The sequence below is a fragment of the Capsicum annuum genome, chromosome 11 (assembly GCF_002878395.1).
Source record: "Capsicum annuum cultivar UCD-10X-F1 chromosome 11, UCD10Xv1.1, whole genome shotgun sequence".
Taxonomy (NCBI): Eukaryota; Viridiplantae; Streptophyta; class Magnoliopsida; order Solanales; family Solanaceae; genus Capsicum; species Capsicum annuum.
The window spans coordinates 3,688,935-3,716,697 of record NC_061121.1 but is presented as its reverse complement, the minus strand read 5'-3'; the positions used below and the strand labels follow the sequence as shown (position 1 = coordinate 3,716,697).

Genomic DNA, 27,763 nt, shown 5'->3' with positions numbered 1-27,763 from the left:
TTAATTAAGCCTTTATATAACTGTCAGAACTTTACCAATAAGGACAAGAAAAAAAGGAAAAAGTCATTAAAACCACCTTAAACTATATCCGAAAAGTCGAAGACACACTTAAACTATTGAAGTGACCTAATACACACCTATACTACCGAAAAGTGAATTTAATTCCACCCCGACGCACATTCAACCAGTCACATAGTAGGAGGTGCTTTACACTCGCCCGCCACTTCAGCATCATGTCAGAAATTTTATATTTTTTTTTCATTCTTTTCTTTTATTAATTATATTTTACACTAATTAATTCCTAATTAATCATTAAAATCCTCCAATAATTATATCTTCTTCATCAATAAACCACCCCACCCTCTAAGAACAACTTTTTTTCTCTCTATATTTCATCTCTCGGTTACAACTAGGTTGAATAAGCTCTTTAAGGTCTAAAATGATTGTTTTGTTCAATCTTCCCATAGTTAATAAATATTGTTTATGTGCCCAATGACATAAATGACCAAAAGTAAGCAAGTGGTCGGAAAACGACCAACTAATCCATGGCCATCACTGTTCAGCTCTCAAAGTTTCAACACCTAGAGGGGTTGTTCCCAAGCGTAATTGAGCAGCAGCTTCTAGGACAGGATCACCGATAGCAAATAAGCAGACTCGTTCTTATCATAAGTACGGAAGAACGGGAATCATAAAAATCCAACCAAAAGAAAAAAGGAAAGAAGTGCCGAACAACCATTCCATACAATTATTCAAGTAAAAAGTAAACTTATAAGGAGACAAGCAGGATTATCTATTTAAAATTTTCATCTCCATCTCCATCAATAAACCACCCCACCCTCCCCATCTCTCATCTCACCGAAAACACTATATACGTTGTCAGTCGTCCACCACCATCACCACTTATTCTTTTCTTTTCACCACCAATAGCAAATCCAACATCACACACACTTCAATTTCTTCTTCTTCTTCTTCTTTGCAATCCACCACCATTATCATTATCGAGTTTTTCATCTTCATCACCTTCAATTTTTTTTGGTTCATCACCCACCACTAACAAACCCGATGAGATTTCCTCATCAAAAAAAAAAATTTCCCTTGTAATTGATTATATTTAACTTGTAATGATTTCTTTTAATAAAGTGGATATATTTTTTTTTTTTTGTGAAAAGAAAAAATAAAAATAAAATCTGAAGGTTTATAAAGATATATATGAAGGCTTGTAATGATATTGAGAGAAAAGGGGTGAGAGATAAGTTAAATTTTCTCTAAAGATATATTAGTTTGTAGTTTATGGTGAAAATGGTGTTGTTGGGTACTATTAAGAAAAAAGAAAGGGAAGTAATGAAGATAGAGCAAAGAAGAATTTAAAAACGTAAAAAAGGTGTCAAAATAATAAAATAAATGGAACAAATTACAATAAACGCGCTAGCTTCAAATTTAAGTGTGTATGTCACTTCAGCTTGTAGGGTGTAATTATGTTCACTTTTTGGTAGTATAATTGTGTATTAGGTCACTTCAAAAGTTTAAGTGTGTCTTCAACTTTTCAGATATAGTTTAAGATGATTTTGATGACTTTTCTCCAATAAAAAATATTGTGTTCATCCCATTACATTATTTTTTATAAAAAAGTAATATATATATATATATATATATATTCTTGTGGGAACTAAATTAGTGAACAAGGAAGCAAATGGGCTTCTAATGGGAAAAGATGGATCCCTTTAATTTTCTAGTCCAAAACAAACTTGCTTGAATTTTCCCAATCAAATATGGACCACAGTTGAACAATTGCTGACCAAACAGATAAAACTTGTCATAAAAATTACCTTAAACTATACTTGCAAAATCGAAGATACATTTAAACTATTGAAGTGATCCAATACACTTCTATACTATCGAAAAATGAATTTAATTTCACCCCGACGCACATTCAACCAGTCACATAATGGGAGGTGCTTTACACTCGCCCGCCACATCAGCGCCACGTCAACGCCATGTCAGAAATCTTATAAATTTTATTTTTTTAATTCTTTTTTTTCTTTTATTAGTTATATTTTTCACTAATTAATTCCTAATTAACCATTAAAATCTTCCAATAATTATATCTTCTTCATCAATAAACCACCCCACCCTCTCCATCTCTCATCTCATCGGAAACACCATATACGTGGTCAACTGGCTACCACAATCACCGCTTATTCTTTTCTCTTCACTACCAATAGTAAATCCACCATCACACCACTGTAATTTCTTCTTCTTTGCAATTCACCACCGTTATCATTATCGAGTTTTTCTTCTTTGTCACCTTCAATTTCTTTTTGTTCATCACCCACCACTAACAAAACCGTCATCAATATCTACACAATTACTTTTCTTTAAAACCTCATTCTCTTTTATTTTAATTTTATTGGTGATTTTTTTTTTCTCAGAGTTTTATAGAGTGGGAGAAATTAGATTAATAAATCGATCAGTAAGTTGGTGAAAATTTTAAATTTATCGTTAATATAATAGTTATCTTTAATTTTAACGTTAATTTATGAGATTTTAGCAGAAATAAAAAGAAGAAGAAAAAGATTGAACAAGTAGGATAAATGAATACCACATTGAGTTTGCCAAAAAAAAATTCTTGATAAAGAATAATGAAAAATTTATATTTCCCTGATGAGATATCGATTCCTCATCAAAAGGTATTTTTTTTCCTTGTAATTGATTATATTTAACTTGTAATAATTTCTTTTAATAAAGTGGGTATAAATTTTTTTTTTTTGTGAAAAGAAAGTAAAAATAAAATTTGAAGGTTTGTAAGATATATATGAAGGTCTGTTATGATATTGAGAGAAAGGGAGTGAGAGATAAGTTAAATTCTCTCTAAGGATATGTTGAGTTTGTAGTTTATGGTGAAAATGGTGTTGTTGGGTATACTATTAGAAAAAAAAAGAAAGGGAAGTGATGAAGACAGGGTAAAGAAAGAATTTAAAAGGGTAAAAAAGGTGTGAAGTAATAAAATAAAAGGAACAAATTGTAATAAACGAGCCTATTTCGCTTTATCTTTATTTTTTATGCCACATTAGCTTGTAGGGCGAAACTAAGTTCTTTTTTCAATAGTATAGGTGTGTATTAGGTCACTTCAGTAATTTAAGTGTGTTTTCGATTTTTCGAATATAATTTAAGGTGATTTTAATAACTTTTCCCGACTTATAAATGACAAAATTGCTAATGAAAAGACAGCTTAAAAAGTGACAATTGACCAATATAATAATGGGCAAATAACATAAATCTCAATAATTTAGAGTTTAATTACAAAAAAAAATCAACATTTACATAGTTATTGAAAATCTCAATTTTTGGGTCTGTCGAGATACATATTAGCTCTTGATATATATATTTTTTTATTTTGAGCCTATTGAAATACATAATACATCCAACAAAAATACAGATTTTCCTCGTAAAAATACGTAATTAGCTCCCAATATATATTTTTTAAAATTTTGAATCTATCAAGATACATAATTAGCTCCATGATTCATCCAAGGAAGACATATAATTAGTTAGGATTTCTGTAATTATTTTATAAGAATAAAATTTGTATAAATATAATAAGTTAAAGGTATATATTCCTATAATATAACACAAGAAGTTGGTAAATATATATATAAAAAAAGTGTAACTAATGAAGCTCTTCCAACTTGCTGAAAATTATTGTGAGCAAGTCATTAACAAAATGAGAATTGAAAATGGTATAGTAACATCATTGTATATAAATTCATAAGTGGGCAAAAACAAAAGTATTTTATTACTCTCTTTAGTTCAATTTATAATTTGATTTTGACTTGACATGAAACTAAAGAAAGTAAAAAAATAAATTAAATTTTATGATGTAAAATTAAAAAAAATATAAAATATATCAAATATTCTTTAATTTATGATTATAAAATATCATGTGAAATATTAGAATTAAAAAATTTGCTAAAAATGAAAAAGACAGATTAAAAATGAAATAAGGCAAATAAAAAAACCGAAGGGAGTAACATTTTTTCTCATCAACAAAAAAGTATAATTCCAAAACAACCTCTCTACCTCTTGATATGATCTTCGTACGCTATATCATTTCTATAACTTATTTTTTGTTGAATATGTTGTTATTGCAATAAAAGAAGTATAGTAGGATGAAAATGACATAATATAAAAATGTGTCATTTAATTTCACCTCAACCGATACCTACATCCTCCAACTTCGGACATCACAAGTAGGCATTTAAACTTATAAAGTTGAACAAATAGACTCATGCTCCTTATATGACATATACCCGTAGGACACATCTAGGACATCGAAGATACACGTATCTATTCGTTTTAATTTTATACAAGTTTAAGTATTTACTTGTATGAATTCAAAATTGAAGTATATGAATATCAGTTGATGTTAAGTTAAATGATACGTTTATGTATTATGTTAATTTTGGACATTACAGATGAACGCTTAAACATGTATAAAATTAAATAAGTAAACTCATGCATTCTATATGAGATGCATATACCTATAGGACACCTTGTAGGGCGTCAAAAGTACATGTATCTATTTATTCACCTTTATATAAAATTTAAATATCTATTTATATATATTTAAAGTTGAAGTATATAAATATCAGTTGATATTAAGTTAAAAAAAAGTACATTTATGTATTATGTTTAAGAAAATTGAAGAGGTCAAGTGATGTATAGATAAGGAAAATAAAGACAAGATAAAGCCAAAGTAGAGAAAAGATTCACAATCCAGAAAAAGGCATTGTGTCAGTTTTATTAATTGCACCAAAAGCAAAATAAGGGCAACTATGGGCCATTTTACTTATTAGTATTATCCAACTTGCTACACATGCTTGCTAGTTGCTTCCAAGCAAATTAAACATATATCCCTTCTTTTATTTATTACACATCCTATCCTTTATTTAATTCTCCAACTCCCACATTTTTATGAAGTAATGAAATGTTTCGTGTTCGAGCTTTGAGTATGAAAAAATTTTAAATAGGGTGTGGGCAGTGACGGAGACATCTTTGCTTTAGGTGATTCATCAGAATCTCCTTCAACGAAAAATTATACCGTTTTTATACTATTTTTACATGTTTAAAAATATTTTTTATGTATATATAGTAGATGTTGAATTTCCTTCGACTAATTTGTATATATACTTGTGAACTCCATCAGTGAACATCCTGGCTCCGCCGCCGAGTATGGGGTATGTATTTTATGTTATAAGTGAACTAACTTTGATATTTAAATGATGAAGAATAGAAAGAATCGAAGGGTTCGTTTAGAGATAGAGCTGGGATTTGAACGCTGAGGGCCTTTAAGTTTTAGGATAGGATAGTGATATCAGGAATTAGTAATTAGATTTTACACTAATTTTGGCCAAACACATAGGTAGGTATGTTTTTAGCTCCGCCCCTGAGTCTATCATTCTCGAGTTTCGAAAGCTATGACTGATCTATAAGAGTTGACTCAAAATGAATTTTTCGATCACCCCCGCACCCCCCAAAAAAAATAGACCTTATAAGAAGTATATTTTTTTTTATATAGATTCTACACGACCAAATGAAATTATTTTGATATGTACATCTCAAATACTAAATAATTATACAAGAGAGTTTCTCCTTCTATCACATTTACTTAACGTACTCGTTTTTTTAAGTGTTGACACTTTTATTTTAAATTAGAAATAATTTTATTTATTTTTTAATTTTAATCTTTGATGAAATTATTCATAACCATAAAAGTGCTATCATATTATCAAAGATCACAAGTTTAATTTCTTTTGATGTATGTACTGCATATTTTGTGGCGAATTAAATATTGTTACATAAATGAAGTAAAGGATTAAATAATTACACCAAAGTAAAATTAAATGGAAAATTCTAAAAAGCTTTTCAATCACATCACCATCGCATCATCTTTTGTGCCCTAAATATTCTGAATAATATTTAATTACTACTCCCTATATATTTTAAATTACTAGTATAAACTTTTCAACACATTATTTAATACTCCATCAATACAACTTCCCAAGACCTAGTGCTATTGTCATCTAACAAATTTCAATTACATGAATGAGCATTTAATTAACTTCATATAAAAAAAAGTAATGTATTAAGAATGACTTATAATTAAGTCATATAAACATAAATATTTGAAGGAGGGGGAATTAAGAAGGATAGATCAAGAAGAATGACTTATAATTAAGTCAATAAAAAAATAATGTATGAGATACTTTAAGCGAATTTCACGACTTAAAAAAATTATTGAATCCAACCTCGTTGAGAAAAATTATTTTTTATGAACTCTCATTTCGAATAACGCATTATAATCAATATATAAAAAGCAAATACAGGATTATAATCAATATATAAAAAGCAAATACAGTAATAATTAATAAAGAAGGCATGTCGAAAATAATACTACCTCCGTTTTATATTAGTTGATCCCTATTAACTTGGCACACTCATTGAGAAAATAATAATTATGGGTTTATTTTATCAAATTAGCCTTATTAATTATGCTTTGAAAATATAAATTTGAATAAATATACTTTGTTTAGTCATTTAATATTAAGGATAGTATTAAAATAACATAGCAAAATCCTCTTGATTTCATCAAAGGAACAACTAAATTTAAACTAATATTTTTTAAAAGAGGACCAACTAAAATGAAATGGAGGGAGTAATAAATACTAGTAATCTATTTAAATTATAAATTACTATATTCACCCATATTTTATTGAAAAAAAAAAGAGGAAAATAGAAACGAAGAATAAGGTGATACACATTTGTTTTTTTAACCAGAAAATGACAAATCACTTATTATTATTATTATTATTATTTCTAACCATATAGTAAGAAAAGAACCTTACTTTTTGTTTGTTAGTAGAAAGAGAAAGTGAATTTTCCAGATTTACTTTCTCAACGTGCAATTTTGTCATAATATCTATTATTGGTAATTTTACGTACTTACACTTTCAGTTTTACTTACAGTAAAAACCATTATAACACGTAACAAACAATTTTCAATAAAAGCCTGCAATATATATCAGAGTTTCTGCAGAAAAAACTGCAAACATAAGTAACCTTTCTATACACAATAATAATAATAATAATAATAATAATAATAATAATAATAATAATAATAATGAAATACTCAGACAGAACTAAAGTATCTGTACTGAACAACATTGTATAATTAACTTTTTTAATTTTGATCCAATATTCAATATTTATATTGAAATTTAGAATGCATTTGGGTATGTGCAGAGAAAACTTGTGTTGAGAGTAAAATGCTAATAGCAAATTTATATTCGGTGGGATTTATATCAGGGATGAACCTAGGTTGAAAATATTGATACTTCGAAACCTGTAAAATTTGAAGAATAAGTATAGTTATACAAAAGAGGCATAAAAAGTAATATAAGATGAAAAAAACACCCGTAAAATTAAAAAGATAGTTGAGTGCTTTGATTTTCATGCGAAATCTTAAAATTTTGAGTGTCAATATATGTGTTTGAACTTCTCGAGTATCCATGACTCCTAAATTCTAAATCTATCACTGATCTAAACCTGATAAAATGATTATCATTTAATTAGAAAGTCACAGGTTTAGGTCGCGAAAACGACCTCTATCAGAAATGTAAGATAAATTTGCGTATAATAGATCCTTTCTCCAGACTTCACACGTAATTAGTCAATAGTATTCATGAATCTGTAAAATGATTTTGAAATAAGCAGTTAATATAGAGGATATAAATTATAATAGAGAATATATTTTATTTTTTTCTTAATATGTTCATGAAATAAAAATAAAAAATTATTTTTAATATCATATACAAGTAAAAATAAACGAAACGAGATGTATAACTGATGATATTAAAACAAAGACAAAGTACTTGCATGTGCTAGCTATAGCTAGGCCTTGATGGTATTTTTTGTCTTGAAAAGTACACCATTATATTAAATATAAATATTATTATTATTATTATTTTTTTTTTTTAACTTCAAGATGAAATCTATAACACTGTTTTCATATCCAAATTAAGGTCAGAGAATCCTATAAGTAATAATTAATGAATACTGAATATTGGTACATCATGATATAATTAGCAATTTGAATAATGCTATGAAATCAAATTCTATTGGTATTAATTAGAATTATTAGTAGAACTATGTCTAATAACTACTTCCTCCGTCCCATTTTACTTGTTCCAAATTGGGATGACACAACAATTAAGAAAAATAACAAATAACATGGCTAGTTTACCAAAGTACCCCTATTAAATGACGTTTATATTTTAATTTAAAGAAAATGTAATTTATGCAAAGGGTAAAACATGAAAAGAAAAGTTTGTCTTATCTTGATAAGTAAAATGAGACAAGTAAAATGGGACATCAACTTAGCTGATTTGGGACGGATAAAATGAAATGGAGGAAGTATAATGAAAAGTTATAGTTTTTCTTATTATATATACCTAGATAAATTTTTACAAATTATTATCTCTTACTTCTAGTAATTTTTCACTAGTACCATTGCAATTTTAGCATGTGGGTTCTATTGATTAACCCATTTTATGAATAGAATATATTTGTCTATTTGTTACGTTTATTATATATACATAAAATAAATTTATCACGTGATTATACTGCGACAAAAATACAACTTAATTACAATAAAAAACACTCGAAAAAGTTGTGCTACCAGCCACGACACAATCAAATGCGTCATGACTAACTGATAATTTTACCATAGTTCACGAGTTATTATTTTTATTTCTTAGTAGATTTTTTCACTAATTACCATAACGATTTTAGCATTTGGGTTTTATCACATAACCCATTTTATGGCCAAAATATATTGGTGTATTTGTTACGTTTATAATACACACATAAAATAAATTTGTCACGTGATTATGTTGCTGCAAAAATACAACCTCATTACAACTCAAAAGACCCGAAAGAGTTATACCACAACACAACTAAATGCGTCATAACTGACTGACAATTTTATCATAGTTCACGAGATTATCTCTTATTTCTTAGATTTTTTTTCACTAATATCATATCAATTTTAACATGTTTGTTACGTTTATTATATATACATAAAATAAACTTATTACGTGATTATGCTGCTACAAAAATACAACTTCATTACAAATCAAAACACTCGAAAGCGTTATGCCAAGGCACAACCACATACGTCATGATTAAGTGACAATTTTACCACAATTCACGAGTTATTATCTCTTAAATTTTTTCACTAATATCATATCAATTTGAGCATGTGGATTTTATCCATAACCTATTTTTTGACTAAATTATAGTTGGCCTATTTGTTACGTAATAAAAATGTTGGAATCTGTAAAGGTGTTTACTACGTATAAAAAAGATTTTATTGGGAATCTAAAATGCTCAAATGGCAGGAGGGAGGGGTCAATTTTACAATAATGAAAAAAGCTAAGAGTGGCTATATCTGAAATTCAGACTTTATATTAAATTACTATGTGTGCTATTTTAATAAAAAACGTACTGATACGCAATCCTTTGTTCAAAAATATTGCTTTCAAGATTTCCTCTTAGGATCAATTTGATCATAAAATCAAAAAAATATTCATTTTATTTAATATTTTTAAAATTAATAATAAAGTTGGAGTTATGTTTGATCATAATATTTTGAAAGTTAAATATTTTTAAAGTTAAAAATTTATAAAAAAATGAATTATTTTATGAAAATTAAAAATTAGATCTTTTTATTAAAAATAAATTAAATAGTCCATAAAGTGGATCCAAAAATAATGAAAAACCCTCTTAAGATGTTTTTTGAAAATTTAAATATTATAAAACATATTTTAAAATATTTTTGATCAAATAAGTAATTCGAAACAAAGTTCAAACGTATTCGAAAATATTATGAATAAACGCCGGCTCAATACTACTAGTAGAGTAATATTGGTTGTTTTGGTAAATGAGATAATATGTGATATTTTGAAATAAGTTTGTAATATTTTTTTCGTTTATTTGTATTTGTTCATCATATTAAAATTAGATGTTCAATAATAATACTTGAGTTATTTGAAAAATCAATCAATAAATTTATTATTTTATGTTTATTTTTTACTCTTACCGCTAACTATACTATTAATTACCCGTTGCATTTCTTGACGTATCAAATTCATTAATTATAAAAGGTGATATATATACCTACATATATATATATATATATATATATATATATATTATTTATTGCTTTTATTATTTATTTATCAGTACGGTGTGTCAAACCAATTATAGTCTAGTAAAGCAAAAAACAAAGGAATAGTATTTAATGTTTAGGAATCGTTTGATAGGAGGGTTAAATTATGATATTCTAAAATTAAATCTTAATAGAAACTATACTTTTTTTAGTTGGCAAAACTTTTTTCTAGACTTAAATTATAAAATATTAAACTTAATCTTATTTATTATTTGATTATTTTACTTTAAATCGAAAAATTAGTTTGAAGAATATAATATAATCTCAAAATAATTTAATTCACGTGTCAAACGAGCTCCCTTATAAGAGTAGTTTTTTTCTTTCTTTCTTAAGTTACTTCACTTTCTTTTTTTTTTTTTCTTATTTCTTTCACCACCTTTCTTTAAACAGCACGAAGAAAAATAGAGACAAATTTTTTGAGAAAGAACAATTTTTTTATTTGGTGTTGAGAAAATAGAGGAGAAAAATGCAAGCTTACAAAGCAGCAGTAGTACCAAATGTTACACTTAATAATAATAATAGTAGTGGTAACGCTAATACTATGTATTGCCATTCAACTTATTATCTCAGGTAGTAATATATTTCTCTTATTCTTTTTCAGTTTTTTTTTTTTTTTTCATGTTTTTGATTTTTTTGTGCATGTTTATGTTTCTTGTTTTTTAAGTACATGTGTTAGTTAAGTGGTTAAAAAGATTCAATTTCTTACATATTTTTGTGGGGTTTAAGTTTTCTTGATTTTTAAGTTTTTGTATTAGTAAAAGGCTTATAAAGGGCTTCATTTGTGCATGTTTATGGAGTTTTAAGTTCTTGTGTTAGTAAAGGGCTTAAATTTTTTTTATTTTTGGAATGTTTTGAACTTGACTTGTGCATGTTTATAATTATGGGACTTAAGTTTTCTTGATTTTAGTAAGTTTTTGTATGTGTAATGGGCTTAAAAAGATTCATTTTTTACATGTTTTTGTGGGGTTTATGTTTCTTGGTTTCTAGTGATTGTATGTGTAAAGGGGTTTGAAAAGGTTCTACTTATAAATGTTTGGAGCTTGATTTGTGCATATTTAAGGTGTTTTAGGTTCTTGTATGAGTAAATGGCTTAAAAAGATTCATTTTTTTCAAATCTTTTCAGCTTGATTTTAGCATGTTTATGGAGTTTCAAGTTCTTGTATCAGTGAAGGGCTTAAAAAGATTCATTTTTTTACATGTTTTCAGCTAGTATCCGCTTTTGGGGGAAATTACACTTGTTATACATGGTTAAAATTATTTTTATGCTTAATATAGTATATATTAACCCCTTTCGGCTTCTTCGGGTGTTTACTTCATAGTTTAAAACCCCTCAGTGAAAAGCTTTCTTAGGTTTTTAAGTTCTTGTGTGTTAAAAGAGCTTAAAGAATCATTTTTTTTTATGTATATATAAAGTAGATGTTCTCGACCTCTTTAGAGGTAGTGGTATGGACTGTGTACACTCTGCCCTCCCCAGATCCCACTATGTGGGAATATACTGGGTTTGTTGTTGTTGTATATATAAAGTAGATGTTGAACCCCTTTAGCTTCTTATTGTGTTTACTTCGTATTTTGAAATTTGTCGGTGAAAATTCTGGCTCAACCACTATTTAAGTTTTCTTGGTTTTTAAGTTCTTGTGTGTTAAAGGGCTTAAAGATTTAATTTTTATGTGTTTGGTTGTTATATAGAGGTGATGAAGCTAATAGAAATGCGGCGCGCTTTGCGGATATTGGAGAACTTGAGCAATCTGCAGGATTCACTCAAGAAGATGCTGTTGATTTAAGCAGAAGTATCATTTCTTTAAATATCTCATTTGTTTTATTTCTTTGATTGTGACCTTAAAAAGTTTCATTTTTTTTTTTGCTGTGTTTTTGGTTTCTTGAAAGGTTCTGTGTATGGTGAAATGAGGCCAAGCAATGTTGGTGTAGTTTCTTGCAACAATAATAAATTACATTTCGGCGAACTTAATACGGTAAGCGAAAAAAAGAACAATTTTTGCAGCTAAAGAATCTGTATGTTTTGTGTGTATGTATATATGCTGCAGTGTGACCTCCGACTTGGAGGTCACGGGTTCAAGCCGTGGAAACCGCCTATTGCAGAAATGCAAGGTTAGGTTGCTTATAATAAAGCTTAAGTGGCTCGGCTCGACCTTTCCCCGGACCCCGCATATAGCGGGAGCTTTAGTCCACCAGGCCGCCCCTTTATATGTATGTATATTTAAAAAAAAGGGCAGCCCGGTGTACTAAAGCTACCGCTATGCACGGTGTCCGGAGAAAGGCCCCACCACAAGGGTGTATTGTACGCAGGCTTACCTTGTATTTCTGCCAGAGGTTGTTTATGAGGCTTAAACCGGTGACCTCCTGGTCACATGACAACAACTTTATCAGTTACTCCAAGGTTCCGTTTCATGTATATATATATTTATGAAATGTGAAAAATTGGTCTTGCAGAGTATTGGTTCAACAGAAATTGGTTCATCAGAGACAGGAGTGGATACAGGGAGGTTCATGTTGCAGAAGGCACAAACAGCAATGTTGGGGGCTGGTTTGGTAGGTGGTGGTGGTGGTAGTGTGGCATTGGGAAATGTGCAGCATTTTGAGAATTGGGGTGATTCTGGTATTGCGGACCATAGCCAGCAGACTGACACTTCCACAGATGTTGATACTGATGAAAGAAACCATCAGGTTTTTAGCTTTTCTTAACCCCCCCACCTCCAAATGAATATTTCAATTTTTGACATTTAGCAAATTGTCCATCCTTGTCTTTCTTTCCCCTTAAAGAGAGGGATAATGCCATATAGACAGTGAAGATTCATGTAGTAGACTCCAATGAAAAAGTTGCAATTTTTGATATTTAGCTATAGTCCCTTTTTTTTTTTTTTTTTTGACTTTCTGTTATTTTCTTTTTTCGAATTGCTTTGTAATGTTTTTACTTGAGTCGAGGTTCCAGTGGAAATAGCAGCCTCTCTATCTCCCACGGTAGTCAAATAGTAACTGGTAAAGTTGTTGCCATATGACAGGAGGTCACGGGTTCAAGCCTTAGAAACAGCCTTTGGCAGAAATGCAAGGTAAAGCTGCTGCGTACAATACACCCTTGTGGTGGAGCTCTTCCCCGGACCCTGTGCATAGCGGGAGCTTTAGTACACCGGGCTGCCCTTACGGGGATAGATGGTGAAGATTCATGTAGTTTGCCCAGTGAAAGTTGCAATTTTTGAACATTTGGTAGTGGTCCATCCTTGTGTCCCCCGGATAATGTGATATAGACAATGCAGATTCATGTAGTCAACCACAATGGAATTTTCAATGTTTGATATTTTCCATCCTTGTGGTTGCCGCAATGAATACGGACATAGAATAGTTGTAAGTAAAATTTACATATTTGAGAACTAAGTAAAAAGTACTTTACAAGTCGCAATAATTAACAATTTCATGTATTTAAAAGACATGAAAAGATCATGGTCAAAGATGAATTCGTATGACTCCCGAAATCCACACACTTCTGCGTATATTGGGATTGGGGGTAGTACTTTGTTATCTTGATGTGTTAGTCTGGTGTGAATTTATAATAGCTTCATGTGTAATGAATTTATTCGATGGAGATATCTCGAGACCGTAACATTTTACTGGAGTTTCAAGTTTCTGTTGTTGAAATTACACTTTTTTTCGGTCGAGGAGATGTGTTAAAATTTCACCAATCAGTAGTTAAGCTAAGGGTAGCATTAAGATCTTATGTCTCTCCAAAATCTTGTGTTAATGAATTGGATTTATTGATTGACTATTTTAACATGCCTATCTAAGCTATATCTTTGGAATTTAATGGAATTTAATGAATGGTTGGGTTGGATTGGGAAATTACCAAGAAATATTCAATAAATGAACTGGTTTGTTGGTCGTCAAATTTGTTTGAACGAATTTCGCGCATTGTTTTCGCTCCTGTTCTGAACTGTTTGCATTTATTTTGATTTATACCATAGGGCCAAGGGATTCAGCATGGTGCATTAATAGCTGTGGAGTCCATGGATCAGTCCAAAATAAAGCTTGGAGACCAGAAGGTTGTTGTACTGGTTTACTCTTCTCTTTATTCCAACGTGTAACGTGTGTATAACCATGTGAATTAGTGTATAATTTGTGTATATCGGCTAGAAAAAGTAAACAGTGAATCCCACACGTGATTTGTGTAAAGATCCCTTGTTCTATTGTAACAGTTGTTACATTTTATTACTGTATTTACTTAAGCTAGCTTACTTGCAGACACTTCGCAGGCTGGCTCAGAATCGAGAAGCTGCTAGGAAAAGCCGATTGAGGAAAAAAGTAATATTATTCTCCTTTTCCGAAATTTAAACGAGATTGATCTAGCATATTCCTGTTATTGATACTTTTCGTCCTTCTGATTATTATGTAGAATCTAAGTGCTGTATTGTGTTTTGAGTTTCGCTCACTTTAGTTATTTAACTGTGTGGTTATATAGCTTCTTTCAGAAAATGTTTTTATTTATATATGCGTACATTTGCATATAGATTTATATTACCGTAAATATATGTGTACATTTGCACCAATGAGTCGTTTACTCACACATTGCGTCAGTCTTGATGACGTCCAGATATAGTTGTTTGTGTAACAGGTCCACGATGTTCTTTCATTGTATTGTTTATGCAAAACTAAAGTTTTTCACAGTTGCAAAATTAGCAAGATATTGTCATACGTCAGGTGTTTGGCCGATGATATTTCTTTTGCTAGGGAGATATGTATGTTATATTGGTAAACACGGTGATGACTTAAGCTTATAGTTTAATGTTAGGCTGTCCGAGATGTTGATCTGTAACACCCCAACTTAGGATAAGGAGTTCCACATCGACAAAACACAAGAGGGATGCTGGCTTACTCCCTAGTGATGCGTTTTAAAGCCGTGCGGGCCTGGGCCCAAAGCGGATAATATCACTAGTGGGTTGGGGAGTTAGAGGGGTCTCTCGGGCCTTGATGGTTCGGGATGCCCGTCGCGGTCAGGGTCTCGGCTGTCGTGACAAGATCATTGATGATCAATATGTTACACATCCTTGCTGATCAATATGTTATACGTCTACTTATATATGCTCGATGTTTAAATGATTATTTTTCATAGGCATATGTTCAACAGCTGGAGAATAGTAGGCTCAGATTGTCGCAGTTAGAGCAAGAGCTAAAACGAGCTCGACAACAGGTATCCCTCTCACCCTCCGCCAACAGATTGTGAATCGTTTAAGTAGTTAAATTAATTATACTCTACGGAAGACTGAGATTTCTCGGATGCAGGGCATATTTATTGCTAATGGATACACTGGAGATCAGAGCCTTTCTGCTGGTGGAAATGGTTAGAAAGTTTTTCGTCTTGCTAGAATTCGTTACATGTCATGTTATCATGAGGAAATTAGTGTTTTACGTGTCTTGTTTTTCCTCTTCTGGTTGAAGAACTTATCACGAGTAATTCTTTTATTGACTTGTGACATGAACGGGGGATAATTGTGATACTTACACAGGGGCTTTGGCATTTGACATGGATTATGCACGTTGGCTAGAAGAACATCAACGGCTTATCAGTGATCTCCGATCAGCTGTAAATTCTCACAGCGGAGATAACGAACTGCGCCATCTTGTTGATGGAGTAATGTCACATTACGACGAGAAATTCAAGTTAAAGAGTGTAGCTGCAAAATCGGATGTTTTTCATATGCTGTCGGGCATGTGGAAGACTCCTGCTGAACGGTGTTTCATGTGGTTGGGCGGATTTCGTTCTTCTGAACTCCTCAAGGTAAACTAGCCTCTTCCATTCAGCTACCGTACTATGTTTATCGTGTCATTTTCTATAGCCTCTTACGTTGTTCTAAACTGATGTCTGGCATCGGGAATACAGATTCTTGGCAACCACCTCGAACCATTGACAGAACAGCAGCTCATGGGCATATGCAACTTGCAACAGTCTTCTCAGCAAGCCGAGGACGCCTTATCACAAGGTATGGAAGCCCTGCAACAATCTCTCGTCGATACTCTTTCATCTACCTCTCTTGGCCCTACTGGCACCGGAAATGTAGCTGACTATATGGGTCAAATGGCGATTGCGATGGGCAAGCTTGCCACTCTTGAGAACTTTCTTTATCAGGTAACTAAACTGTCCTCTGTTAGACGCTCCTTACGACACAACTTTTCTCTATTCAACGAAATTCACATTTACGCTTTCTTAATCGCTAGGCTGATCTTCTGAGACAACAAACTTTGCAACAATTGCATCGAATCTTGACTACTCGTCAAGCTGCTCGTGCCCTTCTCGTCATAAGTGATTACATGTCAAGGCTTCGAGCACTCAGCTCGTTGTGGTTAGCACGCCCCAAAGACCAACTCTAGCACATGAATACTTCATTCCTACAAGGTTCCTCCTCCTCATCGCCATTTCTGAACCTTTGAATAGTCATTATATCGTTAGCTCACAACTTTCAAAAGTCTTTTCATTCGGAATTGCACAATGACAATCGTATAGTACTCGTTTACTATCTCGATCCACACTGACTCCAAACATCTTGGAACGATTAGTGATCTGTATACTACTATCTAGTTCTAGCTATTTACATGTTCTAGGCACGTTAGTCATCTATTCGAATATAATCTTTAGTAAATCGATATATGTAAAAGCATCGTCCTTCTGGTTGCAGTTGATGTTTGTTATTTTGGTTTATGGAAAAAAGCTTCTCATATTTTTCGGACTCCACTTGTGAAATTACACTGGGTATGTTGTTCGATAGTAAGACTTCGAAAGATTCACCTTTTAAATTCATAAATAAATAATAAATGAATCTGTTACATGGCTAATACAGCAAAACTTATTGAGTTTTATGTGGCTATATTATCTGCATGAATATATTATACAATGAATTTATTTTTGATGATCAAAAAATAACTTGAATGGTTAACAGTTTCTTGTTGCCACTGGCTTGTATATTTTTCCTCTTTCAGTATTCTTCCTTCCTGGAAACAAACATTGAAAGACAAAGTATTAGCAACAACACAAAATAAAGGAACTTCGGTACATTAAGCTCCTGCTATACGTGGGGTTCGGGGAAGGGTCGGACCGCAAGGTTTTACCGTACAAGTGAAAAGAAAAATCTAGACACGACACTAAGGGGTCGTTTGGTTGGGAAAGTGTTATTCCAAGACAATTAATTCCAGGATTAGTTATCCCGTCATGTATATGGGATAACTTATCCCATCACTATGGTGTAGATGGTGGGATAAATAATTCCGGGACTAACTAATACCTCACACCAACATGAGTTCCTTATACCTCACACCAAACAACTCACACCAAACGACCCATAACGGCGCAAAGTTTTTTTGGATGCCAAAAGTGCTTAGGTTAGAAAGTCGAGATGTTTGACCAAAGCTTGCAAGAAAAAATGAAGCTATTAACTAGTTCGTTGTCAACAAAGTTCTAGTAAGGGCGGATAAAATGTTTACATCAAACTACTGTAATTACCACGATTAAGTGATTAGTGAAGTGAAATACATGTTAATTAAGTATAGTAATAAACTCTACCTTCAGACGCATGACATGCATGTATTGACTTGATGTAAATGTCGAATGTGGGTGTGGGTAAGTTTTTTTTTGGGCGGGAGTGTGGAACCGGGGAGCTTACTCTTTTTATTGGAATAACTTCCTGATTATACGTGTTCGAGTCACCAAAGGAGCGAAAATATGAGCTCCAAATTAAGGAGGGTAAAAAAATAGAAAATTTCCGATTATACGGTGGGAGTCTCGAAGGCTGTAGAATTTAATTGACCAAACGTAGACTGCTACTCTCCGAAAAACATTTTCTTCAATAAGTAAATTTTAAAAGTTTAATCAAACAAACTGTACTAAAAATAACTTTTATATATATAAATAAAGAGAAAAAGGAAACATACTTGATTTATTTCTTCTTCTTGATTTAACAATATGTGGAATAAAAACTCCAGTACCATTGAACACTTCATTTGTATTCCCTTTTCTCCATAAATCTGATATCCATTTTGGAACTTTATTATTATCCTCTTTATTATCTCCATACCAATAAAACTGAATTCCCGATCCCATGCATAGCGGCAGCTTTAATGCACCTACCTGTACTTTTTTATTCGATTGTTGAACACATTCTTCTTCATCTTCTGATGTCAATATTAATATTTGTCTTCTTAACTCATCGTAAAAATCATCGCCTTCGAATTCGTCTTGGAAAGTCCTCTTAAAATTTTCCATTTGATGAATATTTGGAAAAGAATTGTTCTTGATTTTTATTTTTTTGAAGTTTTGGCTAATGGTATTTATAGTGTTTATTGAAGAGGAAAGGTCATATGATTGTGGTCAAAGTTTCTAGTGATATTAAATTTGTAATTTCAACACGTCTCCAAGTGGAAACAAATCCAAAGAATTTGTCCAATTTTTTGTATGTATTATTATGCGTACATTAGCCTTTCATTATTTTAAGGAAAAGATTTTGATTTGTTCTTTTTCTCTGGGATTATCGATCCGTTAAAAGTTTGGCTTGTTTATGTTGTTGTCGTTAAAAGAATCAGAGTCAGAGTTTTACATATTAAAATGATTTTTTTGAAAATACAAATGAAAATTTTGAATGGATTTTTTGTCGAACTCGCTTCCTACAATGGAGCTCCCAAGTAGTAGGAGGAGCTAGGGCTCTGACCGCGTGGCTGTTGAAGAATGTGCTCCACTTATCGTTGTTATGATTTTAAGCTATAAACTGCTCTTAATTACTAACAACGAAGTCTACGTAGCTGGATCAAACTTTTAACAACAATGATAATATATTCGGCGAAATCTTACGGGTGGGCTTGAGAAGAGTAGAGTGTATACCACTCTGAGGGTGTTTGGATTGTCTTATTTTTAGGTGCTTTTAGCTTTTAAACACTTTCAGTTTTGATAGTGTTTGGTGAAGTAAAAAAGTGTTTTTAAACACTTATTTTTAAGTCAAAATAAGTGCTTATAAGCCAAAAGCTAAAAGTAGGGTTACACCAACTTATAACTTTTGACTTTTAGCTTATAAGCCACTTATTAAAAGTCAATCCAAACAGGACCGTACCTCTTAGAGTTAGTCTGTTTTCAAAAAACCTCGACTCAAGTACAACAAATCCAAATTAAATACATAAAGCTACAATAACAAATTTGGACCTTTTACCATAATATATGAATTATTATGCAATTATTTAGATTAGCACAAAATCATAGCTTCATAATAAATTTGGATGTTTTTTTAAATATAATATTGGTAATATTGGTACTTAGTACTTGGAATATGTTCCATTTTGTACATTAGTCTATGCTTTCAAATTAATCTTCATTATTTTACTTAAAGATAACTTATTATAATGTTTCACACTTTGAATTTTCGTCATTTGTTTGCGCAATACTCCCTCGGTCCCTAATTACCCGTCCCAAATTGAGATGACGTATTAATTAAGAAAAATAATTAATAACATAACTAATTTATCATAATATTTTTATTAAATGATATTTATATTTTAATTTGAAGAAAAAGTAATTAATGCAAAGGATAAAACATAGAATTTTTTTTTTTTATCTCTTCTTGATTAATGAAAAAAATTAAGTAAAATAAGAAATCAAATTAAAAAATTTGGAATGAATAATTTGGGACGGAGAGAGTAGTCAAATATTGTTTGAATTTAGGTCAATCATATGTATGAGTGGTCCCTTTATAATCAAGTAAGTTATTGTATTAGTCCATAAAGTTAGGAAAATGTTTCTCCACTCAACCTAGAAGGATTTGTATTTTTTTGACTTTTCAAATGTGGATTATTCACCATTAATGTCTTCTACCAACCTTCACATGATAGTAAAACAAAAAACAAAAAAAAAATATGTACATTAAGTTCCGACTATGTATAGGGTTTGGAGAAGAATCGAGACTCTAAGGATTTGTTATATAATGTCTTACTATATTTTTATAAGATGAATATGTGACCTCTTCTGTGATGAGTCGGGGATCTATCGGAAACAACCTCTCTACTTCATTCGAGGTAGTGGTATGATTCGTATATTTTACCCTCTACAGACTGCACTTTGTCGGAATATATTGAGTATATTGTTGTTGAGTACGTGACCTCTTGATCACATGACAATTAACAACCTATCAGTTACATCAAGGCTTTCCTTCTCACAAGGTAAATTAATATTAACGACAAATACTTTTCGAAGTGACTCTAATATTAAAAAGATTAAGTTTTATATATTGGCTAGGATTGAAGGCAAAAAAGGTCAATTTCTACTAGATCATAAACTAGTCGAAATGAGATAAGTTTATCCTTGTTTTAGTTTTCGATTCAAAACTGTGGTCTCTGTTAATGAAGTAGCTATAGATATACGGTTCTCACCGATGATTATTCTATCTCATATGGATAAATAGTCATTTCTGCCCTTCTCCATGTGTTAAAAAAAAATAAATAGTAACGGACTCAACATTTTCATAAAAAGATTCAATATATAAATATGTGAACGCATAGTGAAGTTAAAAATTCATATTTGTTATATATACATTACCAAAAACTTTGACCAAGTAATGTTAGATTTTTAGTCACTATCTGGTCAACTTTATCAACTACTAATATATTTGTCAAAGTAGTACAATTAGTGTTTATTATTCATTGACAACATATATACACTATACAGTGAAAATCAATTAGAAGAATCAATTTTAATAAAGTAAATGTGTGGACTGCTAGTTTACCAATATAGTTTGACTTGTTATTTGTTTTATTTATTAGTGGGACATCCAAACACGGTATTATGGTTAGAATTACTTATTCAGTTATTGACATTGGAGTTTTCAAAAGTGACATTTTAGTTCCTAAACTATCTTGACTTGACTTTTAGCCGCCATTTGTTTGTTTTTCCACTTCAAATAAATTTTATTTGTTTAACAAAAAGAAAAAAAAAACAGTTTTCTTGGTTCTTTCAGCCTGTTTTCCACTTCTTGGAATATATTCTTTAGATATTGGTATTTTATGTACTCTAATTACACTTGTTCAAAAACACAAAAAAAATAAAAAAATTTAGTGTGTTTTGAACTATTAACTCTTTATTTTTAATTTTCTTGCTTGTAAATATTCACAAATTTATATAAATATTAATTGTCTCGATATTTAATTACTCATATTTTTATGTTAAATGTGTACTAATTAATAATCTATATTTGACGATAATTAATAGAGTTTCATCAATCATAAAAAACATGACATATCATGTCGGTGTTGCTCGTCTTGAACCTGATCGTACCCTTTGGTTTGGTCAAGCTCATGCAACGCAGACGTCAATGAGGAATATTGAGCCAATGATCTATCGAAAATAATATTTTTATCTCTCAAGTTACAGATAATGTTTTTGTATAATGTATATGCTATCCTCTTTAGATCCATTGAGAAATTACGCTGCATATGTTGTTGTTGTAAAAATATGACATACCTTTTACATAGAGGGACCAAAAGCGTACATTTAAATTAATCAAAAGTTAAATGCGTTTAAGTCATATATCACCGACCAAAAACATAATTTACCAATATCTTAGGATTAAAAAGTATTACTATATATTATCCCAAACATCTTTTTAATTTTGACCAAATTTCAAATAATTACATTTTAAAATTTTATTGAAATAGTGGAATGTCACCTTAATGGTTATAAGATATAACCGATCCAAGAATGTTGAATATCAACAAATATTGTTCAATTATCACTATTAAATCGTAAAATGAAAATGAATTATGTTATGGGAACCTCGATTAACGTGAATTTACGTCACATCAGACTCATTAAAAAGATGACACTTTTATTTATTCGACTCATAGATATACAAATACATATTTTAAATTACGCGATAAACGTATATACATATACAATTCATGTGATAATCCAATAATTTGATCTTAAATATAAAAGTATCGTGATTACTTTTGCATACCAAATTGTACAACTTGCACGCCGGCTGAACAATCTTTACAGTTTAATTATCGACGCTCTTAATTTCTCAACAAGAAAATTTGTTGTTAGACAAAATCCAACCTTCATCTGTAGAAAAATAAGAGAGAAAACAAAACATGATCATAAGAAATTGAAATACATGCAATGTGTGGTTGAGCACTTCATGGTCAAACATTACTAGTATTCTATATATTCAAAAAATCATGCTATTTTATATGATTGTTGATTTATAAAGTACGGTATGTATTAATTAATTAGTTGCATATGATCAGTATCGTTTTAATAAAATTAGTGGCTTAAAGTCAAATTTAAATAAGAGGTCTTAAATATATAAATATACATACAAAAATAATATTATAATAATTTGAAATTGTTTTTGTTTGTTGTTTTATATTAGTTGTTTTAGGTGTAATATTTTTAGAAGTCGCATAATCTTTAACTTCACATATAATATGATTATTAATAAAAGAAAGATTCATTCTAGTTAATAAGACATTAGCCATTTGTTTGCAATACATTAACTTGGATGTTGTTGTAAAAATATTAATTATTAATATGAAGTTTGAGTTGTTTAATTCAAAGTTTTAAAATATTTCTAATAAAAATTAGATAACTCTTCCTTTCTGTATTTTTTAAAGATAGTTTTTTAACCATATTTCACAATCTTTGTTATTACTTCAAATGAAGTTGAAATCATAAAATTTATTATTAATTTTTTTGGAGACCTCAAAATTTTAAAGCCTAAAACAAACACTTTAGTACTTTACCCTTAAGCCACCCTTGGCCTTACTTTGGTTATGTGATCTAGTTATATATATATTATATAAAATATAAATTAATTAATCATTGTTAAGTGACAAAAATCTATATATATAAATACATATAATATATTTATTATTTTGATGTAAACAACTAGTGCAAATATATTTTTAGCGAAATGCTTTTACCAAATACCAAAACATACATTAGATAATATAAATATTGGAGACAGATAAATTTTTTCCCTAGTTCATTTTCATGTATCTCAATTCAACAATGCATTTTCCTTCTTCCCTCATCAATATAATATGAGCAAGCTTACACAAACAAATGGCATATCAATATGGAATTCATTAATTATTTTTGCTTCTTATATCATTTTTTAAAATATTTTTAGAGAGAAAATCACGACTACAACAATAACATAATCAGTATATATAATCCCACATAGTGTGATAAAAGAACAAACTACTAAAACCGAAAATGGACACTAAAGACACAAAATCAGCAACCATAAGTAAAGGAAAACAACACATAGAAAGGAGATGAACAAGAAGATTGCATAAATGTAAAGATAGGTAATGGGACCCTTACTATCACTAATGATTAGCATAAGAAAGTGTATCAAACCTTCAAACACACCTCACCAATGGTAGTTCAAACCTCACTTTTAGGTGGACCAAAGGAACTCACACTCCTCAATCACACCTTTCTTGCCAATTGATCAACACAAGTGAAATCCATCAAATGTGTTAATCTCTCAAGTTTGGATGTCTTTTCCAAGACCTACTCTAAGATGATTTTTCCAATCCCTACACCAAGGAAAGAAACTACACTAAGAGTAATACTCTTTTTCAATTCATCAAAGTCCCCTTACTGAAGGGTGCACCTTTGGAGTGTAAAAGAGGAGTCTCAAAAGACCATAATACCCCTAAGTTAAGGAGCCCTTGGAGTGTATCCAAGGATGCCTTGGAGTATATTCAAGGTCCCTCTTCACGTATTAGCAAGTACACTCCCTTGGATGAATGCAACATACTCTCACGAGCTTCCATCTTCATAAGTGGCGCCTTGTATGTTTGGACTTGATGAATGACGCCTCTTTCATGCTCTCAAAATCGAGAATGTTTCATTCTTCAAGGCTTATGGTCCTCGGGTTAGTATCAAGGAAAACATCCAAGCAACCTTCCATACATGGGATTGCTTTATGTCTTGCTCAAAATGGGTCTTCCTTGCATATTCTTATGCTCTCGGGATGACCAAGTGTTGGGACTTTAGGTGTTGGCCTCCAAAGAAGTCATCAAAAGCTAAGGTAGCTATTTGACTTGTATCATGCTCCCCTTCTTGAAAAGGATTCGACCTCGAATTCAAACCTTGCAAAATCGAAGAGAGGACAAACGAATACAAAATCCTCATTGCATGAAGGTTAGGATTAGCACAACAAATTATCTCAATATGCCTAGGTTGCACATATTTGCAATATAACCTAGTATCCTTTGAATCAAATATTAAGAGTTCAATGAAAGATGCACAAAGGATTTGGTTATAAGATTTACCAAAAGTGATACTTTGCTTGTCATATAGACCAAGCAACAAGTTGGGTGCACCAACATCATCAATTCTATATTTGGCACCGGGGTCAAACGGGAAGAATGGCCATAGACACGGGTTTAGAGAACACTCTCATTTCCCATAGGCATTCACCCAAACTACACGACATACTCTCTATAATAGCATATATATCATCAAAAGCAAGTAGAGAGTAGAGAAAGGTATCACTCAAGTCAACTTCTACTAAGTTGTCTTCATGTATGTACTCACCACTAGTTTGAACATCATTGCCATAAGTACTCTCAACAATAAGGTCACACATAGTAGAAGAAGAAGTAATTTCCAAGCAATAGACACTTTCTCCTCTTATAGAAGAACCCTCAAGTAGACACATACCACTACAAAAATCAAAGGGATTATTGCTTAAGTCTTTACAAGAAGCAAGTAATTCATCCTCATAATTATCAAACAAAGGCGGGGTGTCATACAAAGGATCACATGCGCAATCATTTTTCAAGGAAAGACCGCCTATTGGGTTTCTTTAATAGTCAAGCAAATCAAAATATTCATCACTCAATTGGTTATTCCTTTCCAAGACTACACATTCCTTACCCTTAAGAGTACTCTCATCTTTCACGAAGAGATTTTCATCTTTAGGAGGAATGTTATCACACCATAGTAGGTTAGCATATAGGCTATAGCCTCCAAAGTAATCTATACCATCTTTTTCACCACTAAGCTCATTAGGAATGTTTATATCATCTTCAAAAAAAACATTATTCCTAAAGAGAGCATGATCTAATCCACGAGTAGATTCAGAACATATGAGCTCTTCACTCTCTAAAGATCAATATCAAGTTTCAAAGCGGTTTCAAGCACAAGATTGTTTCGAGAATAGCTCTCGGGTTCACTCCCATTTTGTTGACCAACATTATCAAATTCTTTACTCACTTGAGTTCTATTAATTACAACACACATAACCTCAAGTGGTGGGCAATTTTCATACACAATTTGATCAATACAAGTTTCACAAGACGATGTACGTTCATTCAGCACAATGGCTTCAACACTAGGTGAACACAAATCAATCTTACAAGAAGATTCAATTCGGTCATCAATAGGATCAACTAGTGTATCCACTCTCGTAACATACACATCATCAACAATTGGCAAAGAATCAATAGATGATATACCTTCATTCATCACATTGGCTTCAACACTAGGTGGACTTAAATTGATCTTACAATAAGAGTCTATTTTGTCATCAATAGGATCAACTAGTGTATCCATACTCACAATATATACACATCATCAAGAGGCAAAGAAACAATAGACTCACAAATAGATAAGCTACTACTCACACTCAATGGGCTACTAGCCTCACAATTATCATTCATCTACATAAAAGTGTAAGAGTTAGCTATTTTACATTAAAATTCTTGAGTAGATTCTTCTTTGACCTGGTATGAAGGTTTCTCAAATGCTTCGGCAACAACTTCTCCTTGTCCTTGTGTTCCTCCGCTTGTCATGTTTGTACCCACACAAATATCCTTAGAAATAGAAGGACAAACATAGTTAGCACGATTTGGTAGCCCCCTTCACTTCACATAACCTCTCCTTTTTTCACTCTTGGATTACCACCTTACACACCCTTACTCTTCTCAATCTTTTATCTCTTATAATCATTCGGCTTGGAGTAAGTGATCACATCTCTTTGTAGTTTGGGAAGAATTGAGGTAAAGAGATAATTTTCCCAATGGTCCACTACCACCTTAGGCTAATTTAGCATATTTGGAACTCTATGTTGTGCAAGCCAATCGGCACCCAAGCATACATAGCCTGGTGTCAAGGGGAAGATATTGCATCACACCTCCTCATAGTATTCAAATTAGGTGAAGACAATCCTTACTCTCTCGGTAACCTTATATCCGTCCAAGGAATATGGAACAAGTAAAGGTTCTTGAAACAATCCCAAATAGTCAATCATGGGTGGCATGATGTAGTTCTTATGGCGCTAATCATCTAGCACAAGAAGGCAGCCTGGTACCCCATAAATGCTTACCTTTCCAGAGTGAACACTTCTCCTAGGATCAACATTGTAGAGTTTAGGACAACCCATGGGCACATAAATACCCCTCGTCCTTGGAGATGTATTCTCTCTTCTTCTCATGGACAACCTACACTATAGCTAGTATACTCATTCACATCACTTCGACCTTGATAAGATGTACTACAAGGTGAAGAATATGAATTTCCATGCTTTACGCATGCACTCTCACCATAGTTCTCATAAGCTTTGCGAAGGAAGGGGTTATACCTTACCCTAATTCTAGGTTCGGAGTGGAAAGTGTAGGACTCCTCACATGCCCCAACTTCATCATAAGAACCATCACAAGGTCCTACATCATCTCCATATTCACCATAAGCACTAGGAACTTCATTCACCTCATTTTCTCCCTCAAAACCATAACTCTCAATTCGATCCATGTGTTGATCATGGCTATATTCATAGCCCCCATAATCTCCAACATCATCGTAGCCATAAAATTCCTCACTACAATTATAGTCTCCCATGTTGTAGTCACAATAATCCGAGGCTACCATGACATATTTCCCATATATCACCTTGTACCTACAAACTGAACAAACAAGATTAGTAGTAAAAGCTCCTCACCAACACTCGTATACACGCACTTTTGTGATCCTTACAATTAGTGCGATGAATATTGCAAGCTGCTTATACTCCGGTAGTTAATAAGGTATCAATCACTACTTAGCGGTCGGAATAGATTCTTGTTTGATCGACTGAAGACACAAAATAGAAAAATCTACTTACGAACTCGAAACAAAGAATTCCAATGAATCAAAATAAGAAAAACACACAAAGAACGAAAACACGAAGAAAGGACTCAAAACTAATTCACAACCTAGTAGATAGTTACTAGTTTGCCAATTAGTGATGGAATCAACAAAAATGCAATTAAGAAACAAGAATAGAAACTAGGAATTCAAAAATTTGAGCTAAAAATATGGGTGTGCAAAGTGATGACATGGCAGCTTGTGATTGAACGATAATTTACAATTTTTTTTTTGTGTTCTTCACTTTGAGTTTCATCTAATCTTCAATTCCAAGAGTGTATATTCGGTTTTGGGGGGGGGGGGGG

The 27,763-nt window shown here is 31.5% G+C and overlaps 3 protein-coding genes across 3 annotated transcripts in view; 1 reads left to right on the top strand and 2 right to left on the bottom strand.

Annotated features, from left to right (window-relative positions):
- The first annotated feature begins 10,642 nt into the window (after positions 1–10,642).
- Positions 10,643–16,989, top strand: LOC107846806 (transcription factor TGA2.3). Its single transcript, XM_047399361.1, has 11 exons — positions 10,643–10,855; positions 11,972–12,072; positions 12,170–12,255; positions 12,734–12,967; positions 14,257–14,334; positions 14,534–14,593; positions 15,402–15,479; positions 15,572–15,629; positions 15,796–16,067; positions 16,170–16,415; positions 16,505–16,989. Exons 1-11 carry the CDS (start codon positions 10,752–10,754, stop codon positions 16,655–16,657), a joined length of 1,470 nt encoding a protein of 489 aa, XP_047255317.1. The 5' UTR covers positions 10,643–10,751; the 3' UTR covers positions 16,658–16,989.
- Positions 16,990–17,058: 69 nt separating this feature from the next.
- LOC107848542 lies at positions 17,059–18,602 on the bottom strand. The gene is made up of 2 exons (XM_016693335.2): positions 18,212–18,602; positions 17,059–17,275 (listed from the first exon to the last, which is right to left on the bottom strand). The coding sequence occupies exons 1-2, from the start codon at positions 18,540–18,542 to the stop codon at positions 17,217–17,219; spliced, it is 390 nt and encodes a 129-aa protein (XP_016548821.1). The 5' UTR covers positions 18,543–18,602; the 3' UTR covers positions 17,059–17,216.
- A 3,510-nt stretch (positions 18,603–22,112) lies between these two features.
- The window catches only part of LOC107846807 (transcription factor bHLH19), a 10,259-nt gene continuing 4,608 nt past the window's right edge, over positions 22,113–27,763 (bottom strand). The window contains exon 3 of the mRNA XM_047399360.1: positions 22,113–22,379. Coding sequence (XP_047255316.1) covers positions 22,308–22,379 — 72 coding nt within the window. The 3' untranslated portion in view covers positions 22,113–22,307. The remainder of the gene's footprint in view (positions 22,380–27,763) is intronic.

Coding starts and splice junctions, on each gene's coding strand:
- LOC107846806 (XM_047399361.1), top strand. CDS start 10,752: ATGCAAGCTTACAAAGCAGCAGTAGTACCAAATGTTACACTTAATAAT. Junction 14,335..14,533: donor TAAAGCTTGGAGACCAGAAG/GTTGTTGTACTG, acceptor GCTTACTTGCAG/ACACTTCGCAGGCTGGCTCA. Junction 16,068..16,169: donor GTTCTTCTGAACTCCTCAAG/GTAAACTAGCCT, acceptor TCGGGAATACAG/ATTCTTGGCAACCACCTCGA.
- LOC107848542 (XM_016693335.2), bottom strand. CDS start 18,542: ATGGAAAATTTTAAGAGGACTTTCCAAGACGAATTCGAAGGCGATGAT. Junction 17,276..18,211: donor AAGAAGAAGAAATAAATCAA/GTATGTTTCCTT, acceptor GTTTGTTTCCAG/GAAGGAAGAATACTGAAAGA.